The sequence below is a fragment of the Phascolarctos cinereus genome, unplaced genomic scaffold, assembly GCF_003287225.1.
Source record: "Phascolarctos cinereus isolate Bilbo 61053 unplaced genomic scaffold, phaCin_HiC Scaffold_9;HRSCAF=440, whole genome shotgun sequence".
In the NCBI taxonomy this organism is placed as follows: Eukaryota; Metazoa; Chordata; class Mammalia; order Diprotodontia; family Phascolarctidae; genus Phascolarctos; species Phascolarctos cinereus.
The window spans coordinates 23,035,522-23,055,322 of record NW_027556402.1 but is presented as its reverse complement, the minus strand read 5'-3'; the positions used below and the strand labels follow the sequence as shown (position 1 = coordinate 23,055,322).

The 19,801-nt window shown below is 39.5% G+C and overlaps 1 protein-coding gene across 2 annotated transcripts in view; it reads right to left on the bottom strand.

Annotated features, from left to right (window-relative positions):
- ANXA3 (annexin A3) overlaps positions 1-19,801 on the bottom strand; it is a 48,405-nt gene that overhangs the window by 22,050 nt on the left and 6,554 nt on the right. The window contains exons 1-4 of one of the 2 annotated variants that reach the window (XM_020988368.2): positions 10,308-10,441; positions 6,604-6,691; positions 6,109-6,203; positions 3,995-4,108 (exon numbers count right to left, since the gene is read on the bottom strand). In XM_020988368.2, the coding sequence (XP_020844027.1) occupies positions 3,995-4,108; positions 6,109-6,203; positions 6,604-6,691; positions 10,308-10,340 (330 nt within the window). In that variant the 5' untranslated portion in view covers positions 10,341-10,441. Of the gene's footprint in view, positions 1-3,994; positions 4,109-6,108; positions 6,204-6,603; positions 6,692-10,307; positions 10,442-19,801 lie in introns of those variants that run through there. The other variant, XM_020988370.2, reaches the window with a different exon arrangement.

Sequence of the window (19,801 nt, the reverse complement as noted above, 5' to 3'; positions counted from 1 at the left end):
ATTATATGGGAGTTTGTGGGCGTGCTACGGGCCATGTGCGACTCAGGCTAAAATGTTTGCACTTTGAGATGACAGAGGATGTCCTCACAGGAAGCAGAGCTGGAAAAATTGGTGACTCGGTAGGTATTATAAAAGGAGTGACCCCACCTTCAGCTCCTCTCTTGCTCTCTGGCTATGATCTGTGTCAACACTGCTTTCAGCTTCTAACCAAGAGGGAGCTGGGGAGAATGGACATGTTGCTCAATTCCTCCACCACCTTGGCCTCCAAGTGGCCATGGGCACATGGCACCCCAAGCACATGCCTTGCTTTGGCAAGCTCGAGCCTGGGTTTGGACTGCCTCTTTGGGATCTGCTCTCTCCTAACCTAAGGCAGACAAGTGTCTGTCCTGAGATGGAGGTGTCCAGGCTTGAAGACAGCCTTGTGAGCTTGAGAAGGCTAGAGTTCCTGTGTTCTGTTGGGTCAGAGCTGACTGGCAATAGGGGAGGAGGCTTCAGTAACTACTCCAAAGTTCTTGGAGAGGCCAGTCACGAAAAGAGGATTTGCCCAAGCCTGACCATTCTATCAGCACACATGCAGTGGGAATTGTTTGGATAGTGCAGGGCCAACATAAAATATAAAATGCCTGATTAACAATCTAAAAACCCCTTTATTTTCTCATTAACTATCAGCCTCCCAGCAGATTATGAGTATTTATAAATTAAGTTAATGAATCTTGTTGTAAGTTATTCTGTTAACGTACATGGTGCACCTTTAATGTTTAGCATCTCTTTCATGTGGAGGAATAAAATATCCATCCCATATCTGATTCATACTGTACACTGAATACCTTTCGATACTTCTTTTTTGAGGGAAATACTGTATCTGAGCCAAAGTAAATTTTCCCCCCAGGTCAATGCAATGGTGGCTTAATGAAGTCAAAAATGTGAGAAAAAGAAGTCTGACAGAGAGGTTCCCTCAGGACTAAACCCAGTCCAAACCATGCACCTTGGGGCAGAGAAGAAGGACTCATTAGCAGAAAAGGCAGTAGCACAGTATTTCAGCTCATGTGGGCAGTGGCTCTTCAATGTTAGACCTGAAGAAGTCATTTTATTTATTTTTTTGGTTTTTTAGGCAATTAAGGTTAAGTGACTTGCCCAAGGTCACACAGCTAGTAAGTGTCAGGTGTTTGGTCTGAGGCTGGATTTGAACTCAGGTCCTCCTGACTTCAGGGCCGGTGCTCTATCCACTGCACCACCTAGCTGCCCCTTGAATAAGTCATTTTAAAATGAAAGGACGATGACCCTTAAAATCAGAAATTGTGGCCTGTCACATGAAAGATGAATTAGATTTGTTCTGTTTGACCCCAGAGGCCAGAACCAGGAGCAAAGTGTAGGAGCAGCAAAGGAGATAATTGAGGACTGATGTCAGGAAAAACATGCCAAGGATTGGAGCCATCCATAAGGGGAATGGGCTGCCTTAGAAGGTGACCTCCTTAGAGGTGTTTAAGCAGAGAGACTTTCTGGGTATGTAAAAGTAGGGATTTCTTTTACGTATAACTGGACTGAGATGAACGTGGGGGTCCCTCCTAACTCTAAAGTTATGTGAATCTGTGAGATGATCATTCTCAAGCATGTAAATAATCCACACTATTTTTAAAGGGTCTTGTAATATTTTAAATTAATTCCTCCTTCCATCCCTGTTGCTGTGTAGACAGGCCAATATCATAATCCTATTACATGGAAGGAAGGTTATCAGAGGCTCAGGCCTGTCATGGAAACCGAGCCCAGTGAATTACACTGTCCTTCCAAGAACAATGGCTGGGAACAGGGCCACTAGCTCAGTGGTATCAAACTCAAACAGAGATAGATTTGATATAGTCTCTATAAATGGCACTGTAAATAGAGCACTGGACCTGGAAGATCTGAGTTCAAATCCTGCTTCTGACACTTCTCTGTGTCACTCTGGGCAAGTCACTTTTACCTTTCAGTCTCTCAGTTTCTCTTCATTTAACCTCTCAGTTTCCTCTTCTATAAAATGGAAATAATAGTGCTTACCTAAATGAGTTGTTGTGAGGATCGAATGATCTATATAAACCTTAAAGGCTATAAAATTTTATCTGCTTCTGTTGCTGCTACTCCTACTACGTCTAATTCTATTTTTATTGACAAATAATACTATTATTTGTAATAGTAGAACCAATGTTTACTACTACTACTACTACTACTACTACTACTACTACTACTACTACTACTACTACTACTACTACTTTACTACTACTACTTTTACCAAGACTATTACCAAAATAATGGCATGGATACTATTAGCATTAGTACAATCGCTGCTACTAATAGTACTAGTACTAATACTAACCTACTACTAGTAATAGTACTACCAATAATACTATTACCACTAAAACTACCATCACTCATAACAATACTATGAATCTTGCTATTACTAGTATTACTACTATTATTATGAATACTACCACTCATCTTACCAATAATGCTACCACTATTGTTAATGCTACTACTACTACTACTACTACTACTACTACTACTACTACTACTATACTACTACTACTACTACTATAGTACTAGTACTATTACCACTAGTGGCAAAACTACTAGTAGTACACTCATCTTCCTCAGTTCAAATCCAGCCCCAGACACTTATTAGTTGTGTGACCCTGGGCAATTCACTTCACCCTGTTTGCCTCAGTTTCCTCATCTGTAAAATGAGCCAGAGAAGGAAATGGCAAACCCCTCCAGTATCTTTGCCAAGAAAACTCTAAATGGGGTCATGAAGAGTCAGACAAGACTGAAACAACTGAATAATAACAAGAGAGATACTACTACTACTACTACTAATTGTTATTATAATTATAATACTTCCACAAGAAGTAGATGATGAATGATGAAAATCACTCCAGGGAAAATGAAGTAATGGCTCAGCTCCCTGGGTCTGAACTCTTCGATTTCATTCAATTCAACAAGCACTTATTAAATATCTATTCTGTGCTGGGAATTTTTTTTTTAAAAGGTAGTCCTTACCCTCAGGGAGCTTACATTCTACTGATAGCAAAGCTATGGGTCAGAAAGTGTAGTTGCAGATACACATCTCCTTCATGATAAAACAGGAAGAATTCTGATTTGATTCGATAAGTTTGTGAAATTTGTGATGATCAATCCTGGAAAAGCCTTTTCTGCTGCAAATAAATAATTTACAAATGCTTGTGCCTCATTGGGACATAGCTCCCTGGCTGCAAATTAAAATGACATCGTGCTAAAGCTACAGTTTAGTTGTCATTTTAGCCCATCAAGGATTTGAACTCACAACTCAGAAGAACCCTTTGTAGGATTCTCCACATTGCTGCAGAACAATAGTAAAATAATAAAATAAAATAAAATAATAAAAGTCAAGTCTGAGTCATTGTTTGGGCCCTCATGGCTCAGAGTGAATGTAAATAGCAATTGTTTCAGTTTTGGCTAGAAACTCTGAAGGTCTTCCTCTCCCAGATTGATTTTTTTTTGACTAGGTAAAAGAGACCACTCTCTACCTCATTTCTTACCTAGCCTTCATCACTGAATGTGCACTGCCTCATTAACTGAGACCTGTTAAAGACCTTAGCTTAAAAAAGTCAAGGTCTCCCAATGCATCCAGGGCCATCTCCAGACATCCTGATCCATATCTGGCCACTGGACCCAGATGGCTCCACAGGAGAAAGAGGGGCTGGTGACTTCGCACAGCCTCTCTCACTTAAATCCAATTCACTTGCATGTCATGGCATCATCTGCTTGATGTCATGGTCCTCTTCTAGAATGAAGGACAAACAACAATAAGGCTTGAAGACACAAGCTGAAAGCAGAGCGCACCTCTAAGGAATCCACATTTTACTAGCAGGGCATTTTTTCAATGGTTAAAGTTGTAGATTATTTTTTCATAGGGTTACTTCCCGAGGTCATTCAGATTACAGGCAGACACATATAATTGATAAAACTTCCAATGGAATCCTACCTTCATGGCTTTCTTTAACTGCTTCGCATCAAATATGGCTGGTGGGGTAACAAGGGCCACCATCAGATATTCAAAGTTGCCCGAGAGATCACTCTTCAAGTCATCTTTCAGATCCTAAGACAAATCCCCCAAAGTAAAACATTTTAAGAGCTGGACATTCCTCTCATGGGCAGGCCCAGAGGAGAAGGGCGATATTCTCTGCCCGGGATGGCACACCCTTCACCCACCCACACACCCATCTCACTTGTCAGTGTTCGGTTACTGCTGCCTAACATTTGAGGATTCCCTCCTTGATCTACCCTCAGACTGAGCTCAGGAAAAAAATCTCTGAAGAGAGAGAACTCTGCTTAACAGCCCTCCTACATTAGAAAGGATTTGGTTTTACTAAGGGTCTACTTCATATAGAAAGACTAAGATTGGATTTTTTAAAATATTTTTTCCAATTAATGTAAAAATTTTTTTAACATTTTTTTAACATCTTGAATTCCATATTCTCTCCTTCCTTCCCTTTCTCCCCTCCTCCCTTCCCCCTCCCTGAGATGGCAAGCAATTTGATATAGGTTGCATTTGCAAGGACTAAGTTGTTTTTGATGGTTAAAAACACAACACCAAAGCAATCAGGCTCTTCTTATGACGTACAAATAGGAAAGTGGAAAGTGGGTCAGGTGGGTGGAGAACAATAATGCTGCCATCATGTCTTACTGTTGTTCTAGCTCAAATCTATTTGCATGTTACAGCAAAAAATAGTCAATAAACATGTATTAAGCATCTATCATGTGCCGGGCAGTGTGCTATGTACTGGGGTTGGGAAAGAAAGAAAGAAAGAAAGAAAGAAAGAAAGAAAGAAAGAAAGAAAGAAAGAAAGAAAGAAAGAAAGAAAGAAAGAAAGAAAGAAAGAGAAAGAAAGAAAGAAAGAAAGAAAGAAAGAAAGAAAGAAAGAAAGAAAGAAAGAAAGAAAGAAGAAGGGGTAGAGGGAGGGAGGGAAAGAAGGAGGAAGGAAGGGAGGGAAGAAGTAAAGGAATGAAGAAAGGGAAAAAGGAAACGAGGAAGGAAATCCCTATCCAAAAGGAGTCCATGACCTAATAGGGGATGAAAACATATAAAAGGAAGCTGGAAAGTGTGGGAAGAGGTACCCAATTCAGAGGCATGATAAAGAAGCCAGTCAGAAAAGTCCCAAGGTAGTGCAGCCAGGTGAGAAACAGGGACATATCTGAGCTGCACTCTCTCCTTAAATGGAGGTTTGGAATTCATAGCTCCATTCTCCAACCACAGAGGCAGAGGATGGTGATGAGGTGGAGTCCCAAGGCTCATGAGATCTTACAGGATGCTGAAATTATCCCAATAATGAGCGTGCTATGGTCCATGGGGTCACCAAGAGTCAGACATGCCTGAACAACAAAAGATCACCAAGCTTGGCCCCTAGAGAGGAAATGAGAAAATGCTCCTCCCTGCTTTAGTTGAAGAACTGAGGACTGATGAGTGTGGAATGTTATAAATGTAGATAAGACAGACAGCACTAATACGTTAATTGGATTTGCTATACTGTAGTGGGGTTTTTTGTTTGTTTTTAAAGGAATGCTTATTGAGTGGGCTGGGAGAGGAGGTCTATTCAGAATTGAATCTGATATAAAAGTGAAAAATATTGATAAAACTTAAATTAAATTCTACAAAACAGAAGTCACTGTGACACACGACTACAAGAACTCACAAGGAACAAAATACCAACAGAACCTCATAAAAATAAAATATGCCAATGCTCTACCCCAGCACCCCTAGGCATCAATATATGACACTTTTACTTATTTATATGTGTATTATCTTTTTGAAAAATGTGTGTCAGTTGAGATTATTTTTACATACAATTCCACAGACGATTCTAGAGCCATCTCTCGTATTTTTTTTTATTCAAAGAGTACACTAAAGGTTAAATGATTTGCTAAATATCTCATAGTTGGTAATGACGGAATCAGGGAAAGCCTCCCATTTCTGGGCCCAGCGCTGTTTCCACTTCATATCCAACTTGAGATGCAAAGTTTTATAGGCACATTCATTCATTACCTTCCATACGGCATATGTCATTATCTTTTGACTCACTTCCATAAATTAAGTCTTACCTTTCCAGATGCTGCACGATATTCCTTAGCAATCAACTGCCTCTGTGCGTGAGATCTTGCTGTCAGAATGTGGATAAGAGTTTTCTCATCGGTTCCTAATTTTATGAAGAAAAATAATTGTCCGAAGCTTCAACTCCAGCTTGCTAAATGTCTATCTTGAAAACACTGATAATGATCAATGGATTATAAATAATGCAGAAACTTGGGCACTTCCAGTTCTAATCAGGCTAGCTTCATCTCCGACTCTAACACTAAATGCGCACCACATCTTTTTTTTGCTCCATGCGTACAACTGGGAAAGTCATGCTTGCCTTGAGCTAAAAAGGGCATGTCCTTTCACAGCATAAGAATCTAAGTGATCAATAGGAGGAAAATAAAGGTCATCTTTATCTGTCTAATACAGAAAATAACCTTGGCAAACGCGCCTATACAGACACCTCTGCCCTCTTTAATATTGACAAAGGTAATAAATATGAAATGTGGAACACTGCCCACCAATTCCACGGATAGCCTTCCGGATAGCGTCAGCATCTGCCGATGGGTTAAAGCCTGGGTAATCTCGAACCGTCCCTCGGTTTCCAGTCTATTAGGGGAACACATAAAAATGAAAAATTCTTTTCAGCTGCAAAGTATGGCTTTCACAAACCTTCAACCTGTGCTTAACTTGGATCCTTTCGATTTTTTAATTTTTTGACTAAAACGATGGTTTTTATCCACTGAAGGGAACTCCCAATGAGGTACTTCTGAGTAAGCAGAGCTGCATCCATTTTACTACTAATAACCTTGGAGAGTTTAGTAGAGGATTGAGAGGTTGAGTGAATTGGCCAAGGTCTCTCAGCCAGTATGAGGCAGAGATGGACCTTGAACTTAGGTCTTCCTGACTCAAAGCCTAGTTCTCTATCCACTACGCTAGGGGTGTCAAACTCAAATAGAAATGAGAGCCATATGGATCCCTACAGGAAGCATATTGACTTAGAAAACCACATATTAACATTGTCTATGTTCTATTGTATTTTTATTCATTTTAAATTTATTTTAAATTATATTAAATATTTTAAATTACATTTTAATCTGGTTCCCATCTCACTGAGGAATTTGGGGGGTTTGACACCTCTGTGCTATATCATGTTGCCTCTTAAATGCCTTAACCAAAGTTAAACATTTCTACAGGGTAATCTGTAGGATGTAGCTACCACATGTTATCACGCATGTCCTAGAAGTAGGAAGCATGAATTATATGTGTAATAAGCAGATTTTCATTCCCTTTCCTCTATATGTAATTGGGGTGATCAGAAGAATCCTTATTTTTTTTTTGTAATGGATGTGTAGCATCAGCTAAGAAATCCTCTTCCAAAGGCCTTGTTGACATTGTGCATTACTTGGCATAGCAAACTAATGGGAAAATGGTAAGCACATGTTTACCCTCTGAAACCCCAGAGGAGAAAAAAAATTAAACACTTTAAAGTTTCTTAAGAGTATACTGTTAATCTCTGAAAAGAACAAGGAATTTCAAGAGGCAGTAATAAGGAGGAGGCACATTCCAGGCATGGAAACCCAGTTGTACAAAAGTACAGAGGTGAGAAATGGATAGTCCTCATGTACAGAAAACAGGTCAGTGGTTTTACCAAATAGTTTTATGTTATAGTGATTTTACTTATTGCATTTTATTTCTAAAATATTGTTATTTAGGCATTATTCCATAACACGTACCAGCAGATTGAAGTATTTATTCATACCACCTTTTTGTCACCATCTAATATATGTTACAGAAAAGAGGGACAAATAATTTTTAAAATTATACTGTGAATGTTCAAGCCTGGCTATAAACTGCAGAGATTAGAAAATCCATATTCCTTACCTCTTTGCAGGTGTTGAACACTGTATACACTCTCAGACTTGGTTGGTATATGTTTTTGTTTAGCTAAAATTCTTTTCCTCTTTTTTTTAATCATACATTTTGTTATAAGGAATGGCTGGCTAGAGGCAGGGAAGAGGTGTATTCACAAATGAAGGTGATATAAAATATACCAATGAAGTTTTTAAAAAGGAAAAACAGGACATTAAAAAAGGCAAAACAAATGACAATAAATATCCCTTTGATGAGGTTTCTCCATTCCTCAATCTCTCTTCATGGTGTGGCTGCTCCTTCATTATCATAATCAGGTTTCTTTTTAAGCTGTTATGGATGTGACTTCCTTTTTATATAACTCTCTAAGGTTGACTGTTGTCTTGTATTAACATGACTTCATTTGGTCTCTCCTCAAGCGCTTAATATCATTTCTGTGAAAAGCTATTACCTTGTCATTTCAAAGTGAATGGAGAATTAATGTTCCCACAAAGACAAAAATGAGATACTATGTCTGCTCAGTCAATAGATTAAACTGAGCAATCTGTTTCAATACAACCAAATTGGTGAAAAACCCAAACCACTCAAAATACAGAATTTAGATACTAAGCTAATTATAATTATTCAACAACTGTCTGTCAAAGTGCTCTGAACAGAGAACAGGTAAAAGGCTGGCACTGTCAATAAAATCACTGTGGCACTGTCCCGCAATGGCTCCTTGTACTTTGCTACATCTCCCCTTTGATGATGATTTCCTATAATATCCCCGTGCTTGAGTGGTTAGCCTATCCCTCCATCTGCATGACTTAGTCATTCTCTACTTACCTAGCACAGAGTGCTACTTGGTACAAGGAAACAAAGCCATCATCAGCTGCAAGTTATTTGAAAATTATAGAAGCAATGCTTCCCATTTTTTGCCTTTTCATTGTTTTTTTTTGTTGTTTGTTTGTTTTGCCACACGCTCAACACAGTGTGTACAGAGCTAGAGGAAGAGGCCACAGCAGTTTGTTTTTGCTACTTGTTAGCAGTTCTGAGATTTGCATGCTGTGCTCCTGACACATTATTATGCCCTCTTCCAAAGAGCTAGAGGTTAATGGCTATTAATTGACTATGCATATAAAAGAGTCTGTTAATACCACCCAAACTTCAGTGGAACATTTCCCACTTTTGAATTATTCCCTAAGTAAGTTGATACACTCGAGGAGGCAAGACTGATGAGGGAGGAAACGGGAGAGCAGAAAGGGAGCAATTTTTGCCAACAGCCCTTTTTCCCTTCTAAAGCTGCCTTTGAGCAATAGATAAAAGCAGGGAAGACTCAGAGCTTCTGGACTGGTATTCCAGTGTTGTTTCGTTTTTAGCACAGTGACAAATACAGACTGAAGTAGCCCACCACATATAACTAATCCACTAAGTGACTCCTATTCCACGCCTTACACTTAAACAGCTTAAGGCATTTCATTACAGGTTTCTAAGTTCTGATTAAAACCTTTAATCTTTTCACACTAAAGTAGATTATCATGTAGAAGAAAATATAGATTAACTACTCATTTCCTATATGATGTCATATATCCACTTGTCCATATTATATATCACGAGATGACATGGACTGTCTCCTGTACTATGCTAACAGGAGAAAAAAGAAGCCAGTGTCAGAGCAATGTAGAGCTGGGAGGTCTGGTCCTCCTAGCTAGTTTGTTTTTGTTTTTTTTTTTTTGTAGGCAATTGGGGGTTAAGTGACTTACCCAAGGTCACACAGCTAGTAAGTATCAGGTGTTTGGTTTGAGGCCGGATTTGAATTCAGGTCCTCCTGACTTTAGGGCTGGTGCTCTATCCACTGCACCACCTAGCTGCCCCCATCCTAGCTAGCTTTTGTCATGCATCATTGTTTCCTTATATTGCATGCAGCCCTGGGTAAATCTAATGCAACAGGAAATAATGCAAACAGCCTGAGGTCTGGAACATAGAAAACACTAAGTTGTTTGGGCAATGATAACCCTCTGTTAACATCTCCTTCTCTGACAAAACCTTCTGAGCCCATCCCTATTCTCACAGGCATGCCTCATCTCAGAAATTCCAGGGCCACATTGCTCAATAACAAGATCACTCATTTACCCACTCTCTCAGCTCTGCCCAAAGCAGGGCTCTTAAAGGAAAGAAGGCTGTGCGCCTGGATTCATGAAAAGGTCTTCTGTTACTAACAGTATGGACCTTCTCAACGAGATCCAATGGAAAGAACTCCTAGCAGGGAGCAGGAACAGAAGGAAGCCAGGAGCTTTATCACTCAAACTCCACAGCTGGGCTGCAGATCCAGAGTGGACTCAGGAAGGGACTTGCTTCAAAGCATGGGGCTCACCTGCAGCTGTTGGCCAGGGTAAGGAGCAGTCATACATCTGGCTCACACCTGACCTGAAGTTGTGTACTGGGCAAGGTTCAGGACGAGCAGCATCTGTGTGCACTGACACTCAAGGGTCACAGAGCTAATGCTCAGGCTGGTCTGAGACCTGTCTTTGAATGACCAAGGTAGAGAGAACAAAGGAGGGGAGGCTTCAGTTCTGTTACTCTGAACTTGCAGACCTTTCCAGCTAGCTGACAGGGGCTAGGGTCAGCAGAAACTAGAAAGCATGGGAATAAATGGAGTCTTTCTTAAAATGATAAGTAGTATATATCTAAAACCATCAGCAAGCATTATCTGTAATGGGGATAAACTAAAAGCCTTCCAAATAAGATCAGGAGGGAAGCAAAGATGCCCATTATCACCACTGTTATTCAATATTGTACTAGAAATGCTAGCTATAGTAATAAGACAAGAAAATGAAATCACAGGAATAAAAACAGTCAATAAAAACTATCATTCTTTGCAAATGATGTGATGGTATACTTACAGAACCCTAGAGAATCAACTGAAAAACAAATTGAAACAATCAACAGCTGTAGCAAAGTTGCAGGATAGAAAACAAACCCACATAAATCATCATCATTTCTATACACTACCAAAAAAACCTAGCAGGAAGAGACAGAAAGAGAAATTCAATTTAAAATAACTGCAAACAATATAAAGTCTATCTACTTTGGGAGTCTACCTACCAAGACAAACCTAGGGACAATATGGACACAATTACAAACACTTTTAACACAAATAAAGATATATCTAAACAACTGAAGAATATTAATTGCTCATAAATGGTGAGCCAATATAATAAAAATGGTAATATTTTAAGTTAATTTACTTCTTCAGTGCCACACCAATCAAACTGAAAGAATTGTTTTATAGAGCTAGAAAAAAATAACAAAATTCATCCGGAAGAACAAAAGGTCAAGAACATCAAGGGAAAAAAATGTGAAGAAAGGTAGCCTAGCAGTACTAGATTTCATACCATGTTCAGGGCAATCTGGTATTGGCTAAGAAATAAGAGTGGTGGATCAGTGGGATAGATTAGGTACACAATACACAGTAGTAAATGGCCATAGTAATCTAGTGTTTGACAAATGCAAAGATCCAAGCTTTTGGGACAAGAACTCGCTGTCTGACAAAAATTACCGGAAAAACTAGAAAGTAGTTTAGCAGAAACTAAGTATAGACCAATACCTCACACAGTATATCAAAATAAAGTCAAAATTGATCAATAATTTAGACATATAGGATGATATCATAAGTAAATTAGGGGAGCATGGAAAAAGTTACCTGTCAGATCTATGGTTAAGGGAAGATTTTTACTACTAAACAAAAAAAAGAGAAGATAATGAAAAGTAAAAGAGAAAATTTTATTACATGAAATTAAAAAGTTTTTACACAAACAAAATTAATATAGCCAATTTAGAAGGAAAGCAGGAAACTAGGGTAGGGAGGGATTTATGACAATTTTCTCCAATAAAGGCCTCATCTCTCAAATATATAGAGAATTGAGTCTAGTTTATAAAAATGAGTCATTTTCCAATTGATAAATGGCCAAAAGATACGAACATGTAATCTTCAGAAGAAGAAATCAAAGCTATTGATAGTCATATTAAAAAATGTTCTAATCACTATTGGTTAAGGAAATGCAAATGAAAACAACTCTGAGCTACCACCTCACATCTATCAAATTGGCTAATGTGACAAATACTAGAGGGGATGTGGAAAAATAGGGACACTAATGCACTGCTGGTGGAGTTGTGGATTGGCCCAACCATTCTGGAAAACACTTTAGAACCATACTCAAAGGGCTATAAAATTGTGGATACTCTGACCCAGCAATACCACTGCTAGGTCTGTATCCCAGAGAGATCAAAGAAAAGGAAAAGGACTTAACTTGTACAAAAATATTTATAGCAGCTCTTTTTGTGGTGGCAAAGAACTGGAAATTGAGGAGATGCCCATCAATTGAAGAATGGCTAAACAAGTTGTGGTATATGACTGTGATAAAATACTACTGTGTTCTAAGAAATGACATGTAGGATGGTTTCAGAAAAATCTGTGAAGGCTTATATGAACAAAGAGATAGATAGTAAAATGATAATACTTAAACATAGGCCTTTCAGACATCAACAAAAATAACTTTAAAAGAAACAAGGAAATGAAAGACCTGAGTAGAAAAGTTGGATATGCTGGATTTCTAGTGGTTATTCAATGGGAATATAAAGGAAAATACATATATCTTAGCACTGTATAACACTTTTACAAAACCTAACACTACATTAGGGCATAAAAACCTCATAAACAAATTCAGAAAAACAGAAATATTAACCATACCTTTTAGTGATGGTAATGCATAGGTTACATCTGGAAATAACCAGCTTTCAGGTACATTCAATCAATCCAGGATATGTACCTATAATTAGCTTATAGTATTGTTCAATGAGGTAACATCTGTTTGTTCCCAACATATAACAGGAAGAGGATTATCACCTATTTATCATGTGCTCTGAGAATATCAACCTTTTTTCCCTCATTCTTGTCAAGGTAGTAGTAACCTTTGTATAGTTGCCTTAGAATGATGCATCCTGTGTTTTATTAATATTATACAGATTTCGAACAGGACACTTTCCAAATCTGTTGTAGCACATTTTATAGGTTTATGTTAAATGAGCCATGCCTATGAAGACTAAAGTAGTTGTTACTATTGCCTTCATCTATTAGTTCATTCCAACCTCCAGATTCAAACTCAAAAGCTTTCATTCTCTTTCCTGGGCCTACATTAAGAAATTTATACTTACTGTGTACAACTGATATTTAGATATATTTTGCTATCTTCTTCAAAATTTTCACATCAATATTCATTACAGATGTATTCTTTCTCTGTTTTGACTCTCTCTGGTTTAGATAACAAGACTAGACTTGTAACATAGGAAGTATTTTGTAGAATTCTGTCTTTTCCTACTTTTGCAAACGGTTTATGTAATATCCAAATTAATTGTTCTTCAATATTTTAGTATCATTGGAGAAAGATATGAAATGGAGAGCTAAAGAGTTTTTTCAGTGGAGTCATACAGCCTAATTTTATCCTTGTACATCAAATGATTAATAGGACATTTTGTTTTGATGTGGAAATCACATTTAGCTCTATTTAGAGAGATGTTAATGGATTTAAGACTAAGATCACGGCAGACTTAAGGCAGAACCATAATGGACTTAAATTGCCTTCACGAGAAAAGGTTTTATGTGAATTTTTGCTGACATTTTTGTGTTGATGGTGTGTTTTAAATAGAGAATGGTTTTCCAGAGGAAAAGTGGAGTAAACAACAGCAGCAGCTAATATCAATGTAGGACTTTAAGGTCTGTAAAGTGCTTGACATACGCCAGGTCATTTGTTCTTGGCAGCAACCTTGGAAAGTAGGTGCTACTGTTATCCCCATTTTATAGAAGAGCAAACTGAGGGCATAGAGCCAGTAAGGGACTTGCCCAGGGCCATACAGTTAGGAGATATCTGAGTCAGGATTAGAATTCAGGTCTTCCTGACTCCAAGCCCTTTACCACCTTGCTACCTTATCAAGGTAAACAAGGAATACTCCTAAGGACAAAGCATCAAACACCTAGCATCAATTCTAAATGTTCTTTTTTCCAACCTTCACCCCTAGATCTTCTGAGATAGGTACTAGCCCCCTTTAACAGATGGGGAAACTGAGGTCTAGAAAAGTTAAATGAATTCTTCGTGGTAAAATAGTGGCAGAAGCAGGATTTTAACACTGATGTGCCTGATGCCTAAATCTAGCACTCTCTCCATCAATCACTCTATCTCCCCTGCCTTAAATGAGCAGAATCATTCCTTAATCAGAGTTACAGAATCAAAGAATGTTAGAGATGAAAGGGACCCTAATGATCAACAACTCCAATATCTCCCTCCCATTTTGTTGAAGAAGAAAATGAGGCTTGGGAAAGTAAAATAACTAAACGAAAAGCTAGACATCCTCACTCCCACTTCAGAATTCCTTCTACTACGCCATATTGGTTGCAAAATGTTTGAAACATTTGCAATAAATGACCAAAACATTTTCGTGGTAAAAGGGCATCTCTTCGCTTTTGCCTCTGGATGACCTGGAGAAAACAACCACCAAAAAAACCCCCCACCCAACAAATCATGAATTCCTTCCTGGGTGAGGGGGAAGAGCAGCTACATAATGAACTCATTGTTTTCAGAACGCTGGCTGACTGAAAAGCAAACAAAGCTTTCTGCACCGCTCTCTTCTCTCGTGTTCACTGTCATGCCTGATCTCTGAGCCAGCTTTTCCTTTCTATTCACTGCAAAATAAATTCCTGGATAGTACATTCCTGAGATCACCAAATTCTCATGCAGTGACCTAAGTTAGTATTGTACCCAGAAGCAATATTTTTTAAAAAATCATGTTTGGGCAGAGCTCCACCTTCTTTAGACAGGAACTTTCCATGCTCTGGGTTACACACACATGCTCTGGGGAGAAAAGTGAATCTGGAGCCAACCCCCCCCCCCAACTAAGCAATGCATGAGAAAATAACAGCTAAGTCTCTTTTTCTTCTTGCAAATATAGATTCTCTTCCCCCTCCACCCACTTCCAAATTATCTTTTTTGATTAAAAAAAATCATCTTTGTGACAAAAATCACATCCTTAGGCAGGTGAGATGAGGGTAGAGGGAAGGGCTTGTTTCGGGGAGTGGGAAGATTGCTGGATCTGAAATCAGAGGACCTGTATTTGAATACTGCTCCTTCGATTTGAAACCATTGTAACTTGGGCAAGTTTTTGCATTCATTCATTCATCCATTCATCCAATAAACATTTATTAAGTACCTACTATGTGTCAGGAACTTGGCTAAGCACTGGGAATACAAAAAGGAGCAAAAGACAATTTCTGCCCTTAAGGAACTTACAATCTAATGGGGGAGACTATACATACATACATACATACATACACACACACATACACACACACACACACACACACACACACATATATACACACATGTATACACATATATATGCACAAATATATATATACATACATTTATATATATATAAGCAAATAATGCAAACAAATGTATACAGAGCAAAGCTATATATAGGATAAATAGGAAATAATTAAAAAGGAAAGCACTGGAATTGAGAGGGGTAGGGAAGCCTTTCTAGACCTGTTTTCTTATCTAAAAAATAAAGAGGCTAGACTATAAAATCACTAGGGTACCTTTGAGTTTTAAAAGCCATTATCTAAAGGGTGACTGCTATCCCATAAGTGGTCCATATGCTGGGAAATTCAGTGATGTCTGAGAGATGTTACTGTGATTGGCAGATTGCCTCAATCTCATACAATGCTATACAAAGAGACCACTGGGTTTGTAGAATTCAACATTCATTAAATGTCAGGCACTGTACTAGGCACTGAGCTAACCAAGATAATAATGAAATAGCCCCTGTCCTCAAGGATCTTACATTCTACCAGTTGGAAGAAGAGGGGTCAGGATCAGTAAAGACAGTAAATATAAAGTGATTTTAGGAAAGAGAGAATATTTGCAATTGGGGGGAATTGGGAAGGTTTCTTGGACCTTAATCTTGAAGGAAGGTAGGCATCCTCAGAGGCAAAGATGAGAAGGATGCACATTTCAGACGTGTGGGAAAACCATTTCAGAGACAAGGAGATGGATGGGAAGAAGCATTTATATAGTACCTACTGTGTGTGTGCGAGGCACCCTGCTAGGAGCTTCATAAACGTTATCTAACATGATTCTCACAACAACCCTGGGAGACAGATGCTCCTATGATCCCTGTTTTACAGTGGAGGAAACTGAGGCAGACAGAGGTTCAATTACTTGCCCAGGGCGACACAGCTATTGATGCCAGATTTGAACTCAGTTTTTCTTGACTCCAGACCCAGTCCACTGCACAACCTAGATACCTAGATGCCATGGATGTTGGCATGCTGAGTTTAGGGAAAAGCGAGTAGATCCTTTTGCCTAGACCATAAGGTGCCTAAATGTAAGCAACATGAAACAAGTTCAGAAAGACATATAGGAACCAGATTGTGCACGGATCTGAATGCCAGCCTGAGGAGTCTATAATTTATACTTGAGACAATAGGGAGCCACTGAAGATTTTTGATCAAGGGAACAGTGTTATCTGACTTATGTTTTAGGAATGTTAATTTGTTAACTGTAGAGGATGCCTTGGAAAGGAGACATACCGGGAACAGAGAGAACAATTATGGGACTTGATAAATACTTGCTAATTGATTCATTTAGAGCGGGAGGGCTTGATGTTCAACTCTCTGGTGCAAGTTTTATGGGTTGCCAACATCTGTGTTGTGCCTGGAGTCCACAACATCTGAAAAGAGGGCCTGTGATTTTTCTGCAAAGTGAACATTTCAGAACTTAACTGCTTGTTTCCAAACTAATAGGAAGCAGAATCTTATCAAACATAGTGAGTCTCGTTAGGGACTTCCCTAGAATAAGAGGATTTGGAGCATGTCATGGGTAAGAAGTTGAGGAGAGAATTGGCACCACTCTGACAGTGCTGCATGTGATTCAGGAAGAACGGGGTCAAGACGGGGTCAAGAAGCGATCTGGGCCTGTTCAGCTCATTTCTGCAAGAGTGGCCTGTCACTGGGAGTGGTCTGCCTAAATAACTCCTTCACCATTGCCAAAGCACAAATGAGGAAATCCGCATCCTTCCACTACTGATAAACTGAAAAACAAAGGCTCCACCTGGGACTGGGGAGAGCTCATGGGAGAGGATGGAAATGCTATGATTCCATATTCTGGGAATTTGGGGACAGCGGCCCTGAAAGCAATCCTTTAGCTCCACTGTGAATTCTGGCTCTCCCAGAAGCTCCAAAGACTGGGCACAATGGAAAAGGGCAGGGACTGTTTCATTTTTATCTTTGTATGCCCAACACAAAGCACAGTTGCCTGGCAAATGGTAGGCATTTAACAAGTGGTCTTGATTGTCCAAGGGTCACACCCACATTAAGTGGCAAAGCCAGGATTTGAACTCAGGTCCTATAACAACAAATCTGGCCCCTTTAAGTCCCTTTACCTCTCAAAGCCTCAATTTCTTAAATCATAAAATAGGAATACCTGTATTACCTGCCTTACAGTGACATCATAAAGAATATGTTTTGTAAAACCTTGAAATGCAATAGAAACAGGTCAGATGATCACAATATCCTAGAGCTATTGGATTGTAAACTTGGAGCCAGAGGGGACATTGGAGGTGATGACGTCCATCCCTTTCATTTTACAGATGAGGAAACTGAGGCTTTGAGAGATTCTAAGTGACTTGCCCTGGATCACAGAGCTGGTAGTGGCAGTGGTGGTGATGGTAGTTTGGGCTCACACTGGATAGCCTAGATTGATCTGGATAGCCCTTGGAAACCCAAAGAGATTAAGAAGCACTGTATAATGAATTCATGTGAATCATCCCTGCAAAGCCCCCTTTGTTACTCCCAGGATCCTCCAAGCTTCTTCCCAGCTGCCGCTTCATGGTCATCTGTGACATTTTCCCTGGATTTAAAGTCTGGGTCCAATTCTTTCTCGACTTCCTATTAAGGACTCTTTGTGTACTGTCTAAGCTTTGCTTTTTCCTAATATTTGCTCAAAGAAGAAACATTGGTTGTATATACACCAGACAGGAAGCGGCAACCACCCTGATAAGGAAGGTCCTAATCAAAATGGGGAAAATGCCCATATTAGCTGGAATACAAAAAAGCAAAGTCCAGGAAAGACAGTTAATTATATAGAACTTTGGCCGTGGGGTAAATGATACTAGGACCCAAAGGAAACATACATTGTGTGTATATGCATATAACATAGCATAACATAATAGTCAATGTTTATGCATGAGGGTTTTTTTTTGTTTTTTTGTTTTTTTGCAAGGCAGTTGGAGTTAAGTGACTTGCCCAGGGGTACATAGCAAGTTGTCAGATGTCTGAGGCTGGATTTGAACTCCGGTCCTCCTGACTCTAGGGCCCATGGCTCTATTCACTGCGCCACTTAGCTGCCCCCATGTATGAATTTTAAATAGCCACGTGGACAGAAGGCAGCTAGGTGGTGCAGCTCATAGATTCAGGAAGAACTGAGTTGGAATCTGGCCTCGGACACTTACTAGCTATGTGACCCGCGGTGAGTGTCTCAGTTTCCTCCTCTGTAAAATGAGCTGGAGAGGGAAATGACAAACCACTCAAGTATCTCTGCCAAGAAAACCCCAAATCAGGTCACGGAGAGTCAGAAATGACTGAACAAGAATAAAATGGACAGAAGGGCAGCTGCAGGTAGGGACAATGGATAAAGTTGGATATCCCAGACAAAGCTCAGCTAAGGAACTGGACAGAGCTCCCCCCTTCTTTTCCTAGTTAGGTTCCTACTAAGAGCCACCATTCTAACAGGCCACATAGGTGACAAGAATTGAGAAACCTTAGATGTTTCTGTCCCCAGTCTCTCTCCCGCCAGACACCCTGCCCTCTTCTTTGACCTGAAATTTCTCGCATGAATGTCATTACTCTAAGTTACCTGGCAAAAAGTAAGGCCATTTTTTCCAAGAATATCATTGGCAATGCATACACGTGTTATCACAACTTTACTCAGATAAAGCATCCTTCTCTTCCAGTCCTCTTTTCTTGTCCAATTTTTTTTTTTGGTGAGGCAATGGGGTTAAGTGACTTGCCCAGAGTCACACAGCTAGTGAGTGTTATGTGTCTGAGGCTGGATTTGAACTCAGGTCCTCCTGACTCCAGGGCCGGTGCTCTATCTTCTTTTTAATACAATAGCTTCTATGTCCATCTCTCACCAGCTTCTTCTTTACAGTTCTTCAGTACAGCCTCATAACTGGTCTCAAGCATCTCCCTTCTCCAACTCACTTCCACTTAGCTGCCTAAATGATCTTCTTCAAACTCAGATCTGACCATGTCGTCCTCTTCCTCAAAAATCTCCTTTGGCTCACACTGGATCCTACCTTTAAAGCTGGAAGCTTTGATATCATGTAGCCCAAGCCATCCATTTTACAGATGAGGAGCCCAAAGCTCAGAGGGTGCTAAGAAGTGGCAGGGCCAGGTTTGAAGGTGAGATCTTCTTACTCCAAATAGTCTTTCTGTTCCCCTGTGGTGTTCTTCTGTTTATTTGCCCAAGGATAAAATACAAAATCCTCAGCCTAGCTTGTAAATCCTTTACAATCTGGCTCCTTTCTTTCCAGTCATTTTGCATTAGTCTCCTTCAAACACTCCCCATTCCAGTTAAAATTATCTGCTTGCTGTTCTCTGTACATTTCAGGACATCTCCCACCTCTGTGCTGTGCCCAAGTGGTCCCTCATATCCTGGGATGTTCTCTCTTTTCACTCCTGCCTCATAGATTCTCTGGCTCCTCTTAAAGTACAGCTCAGGAGACGTTTCTTTAGCTGTTCAATTATTAGCTAGC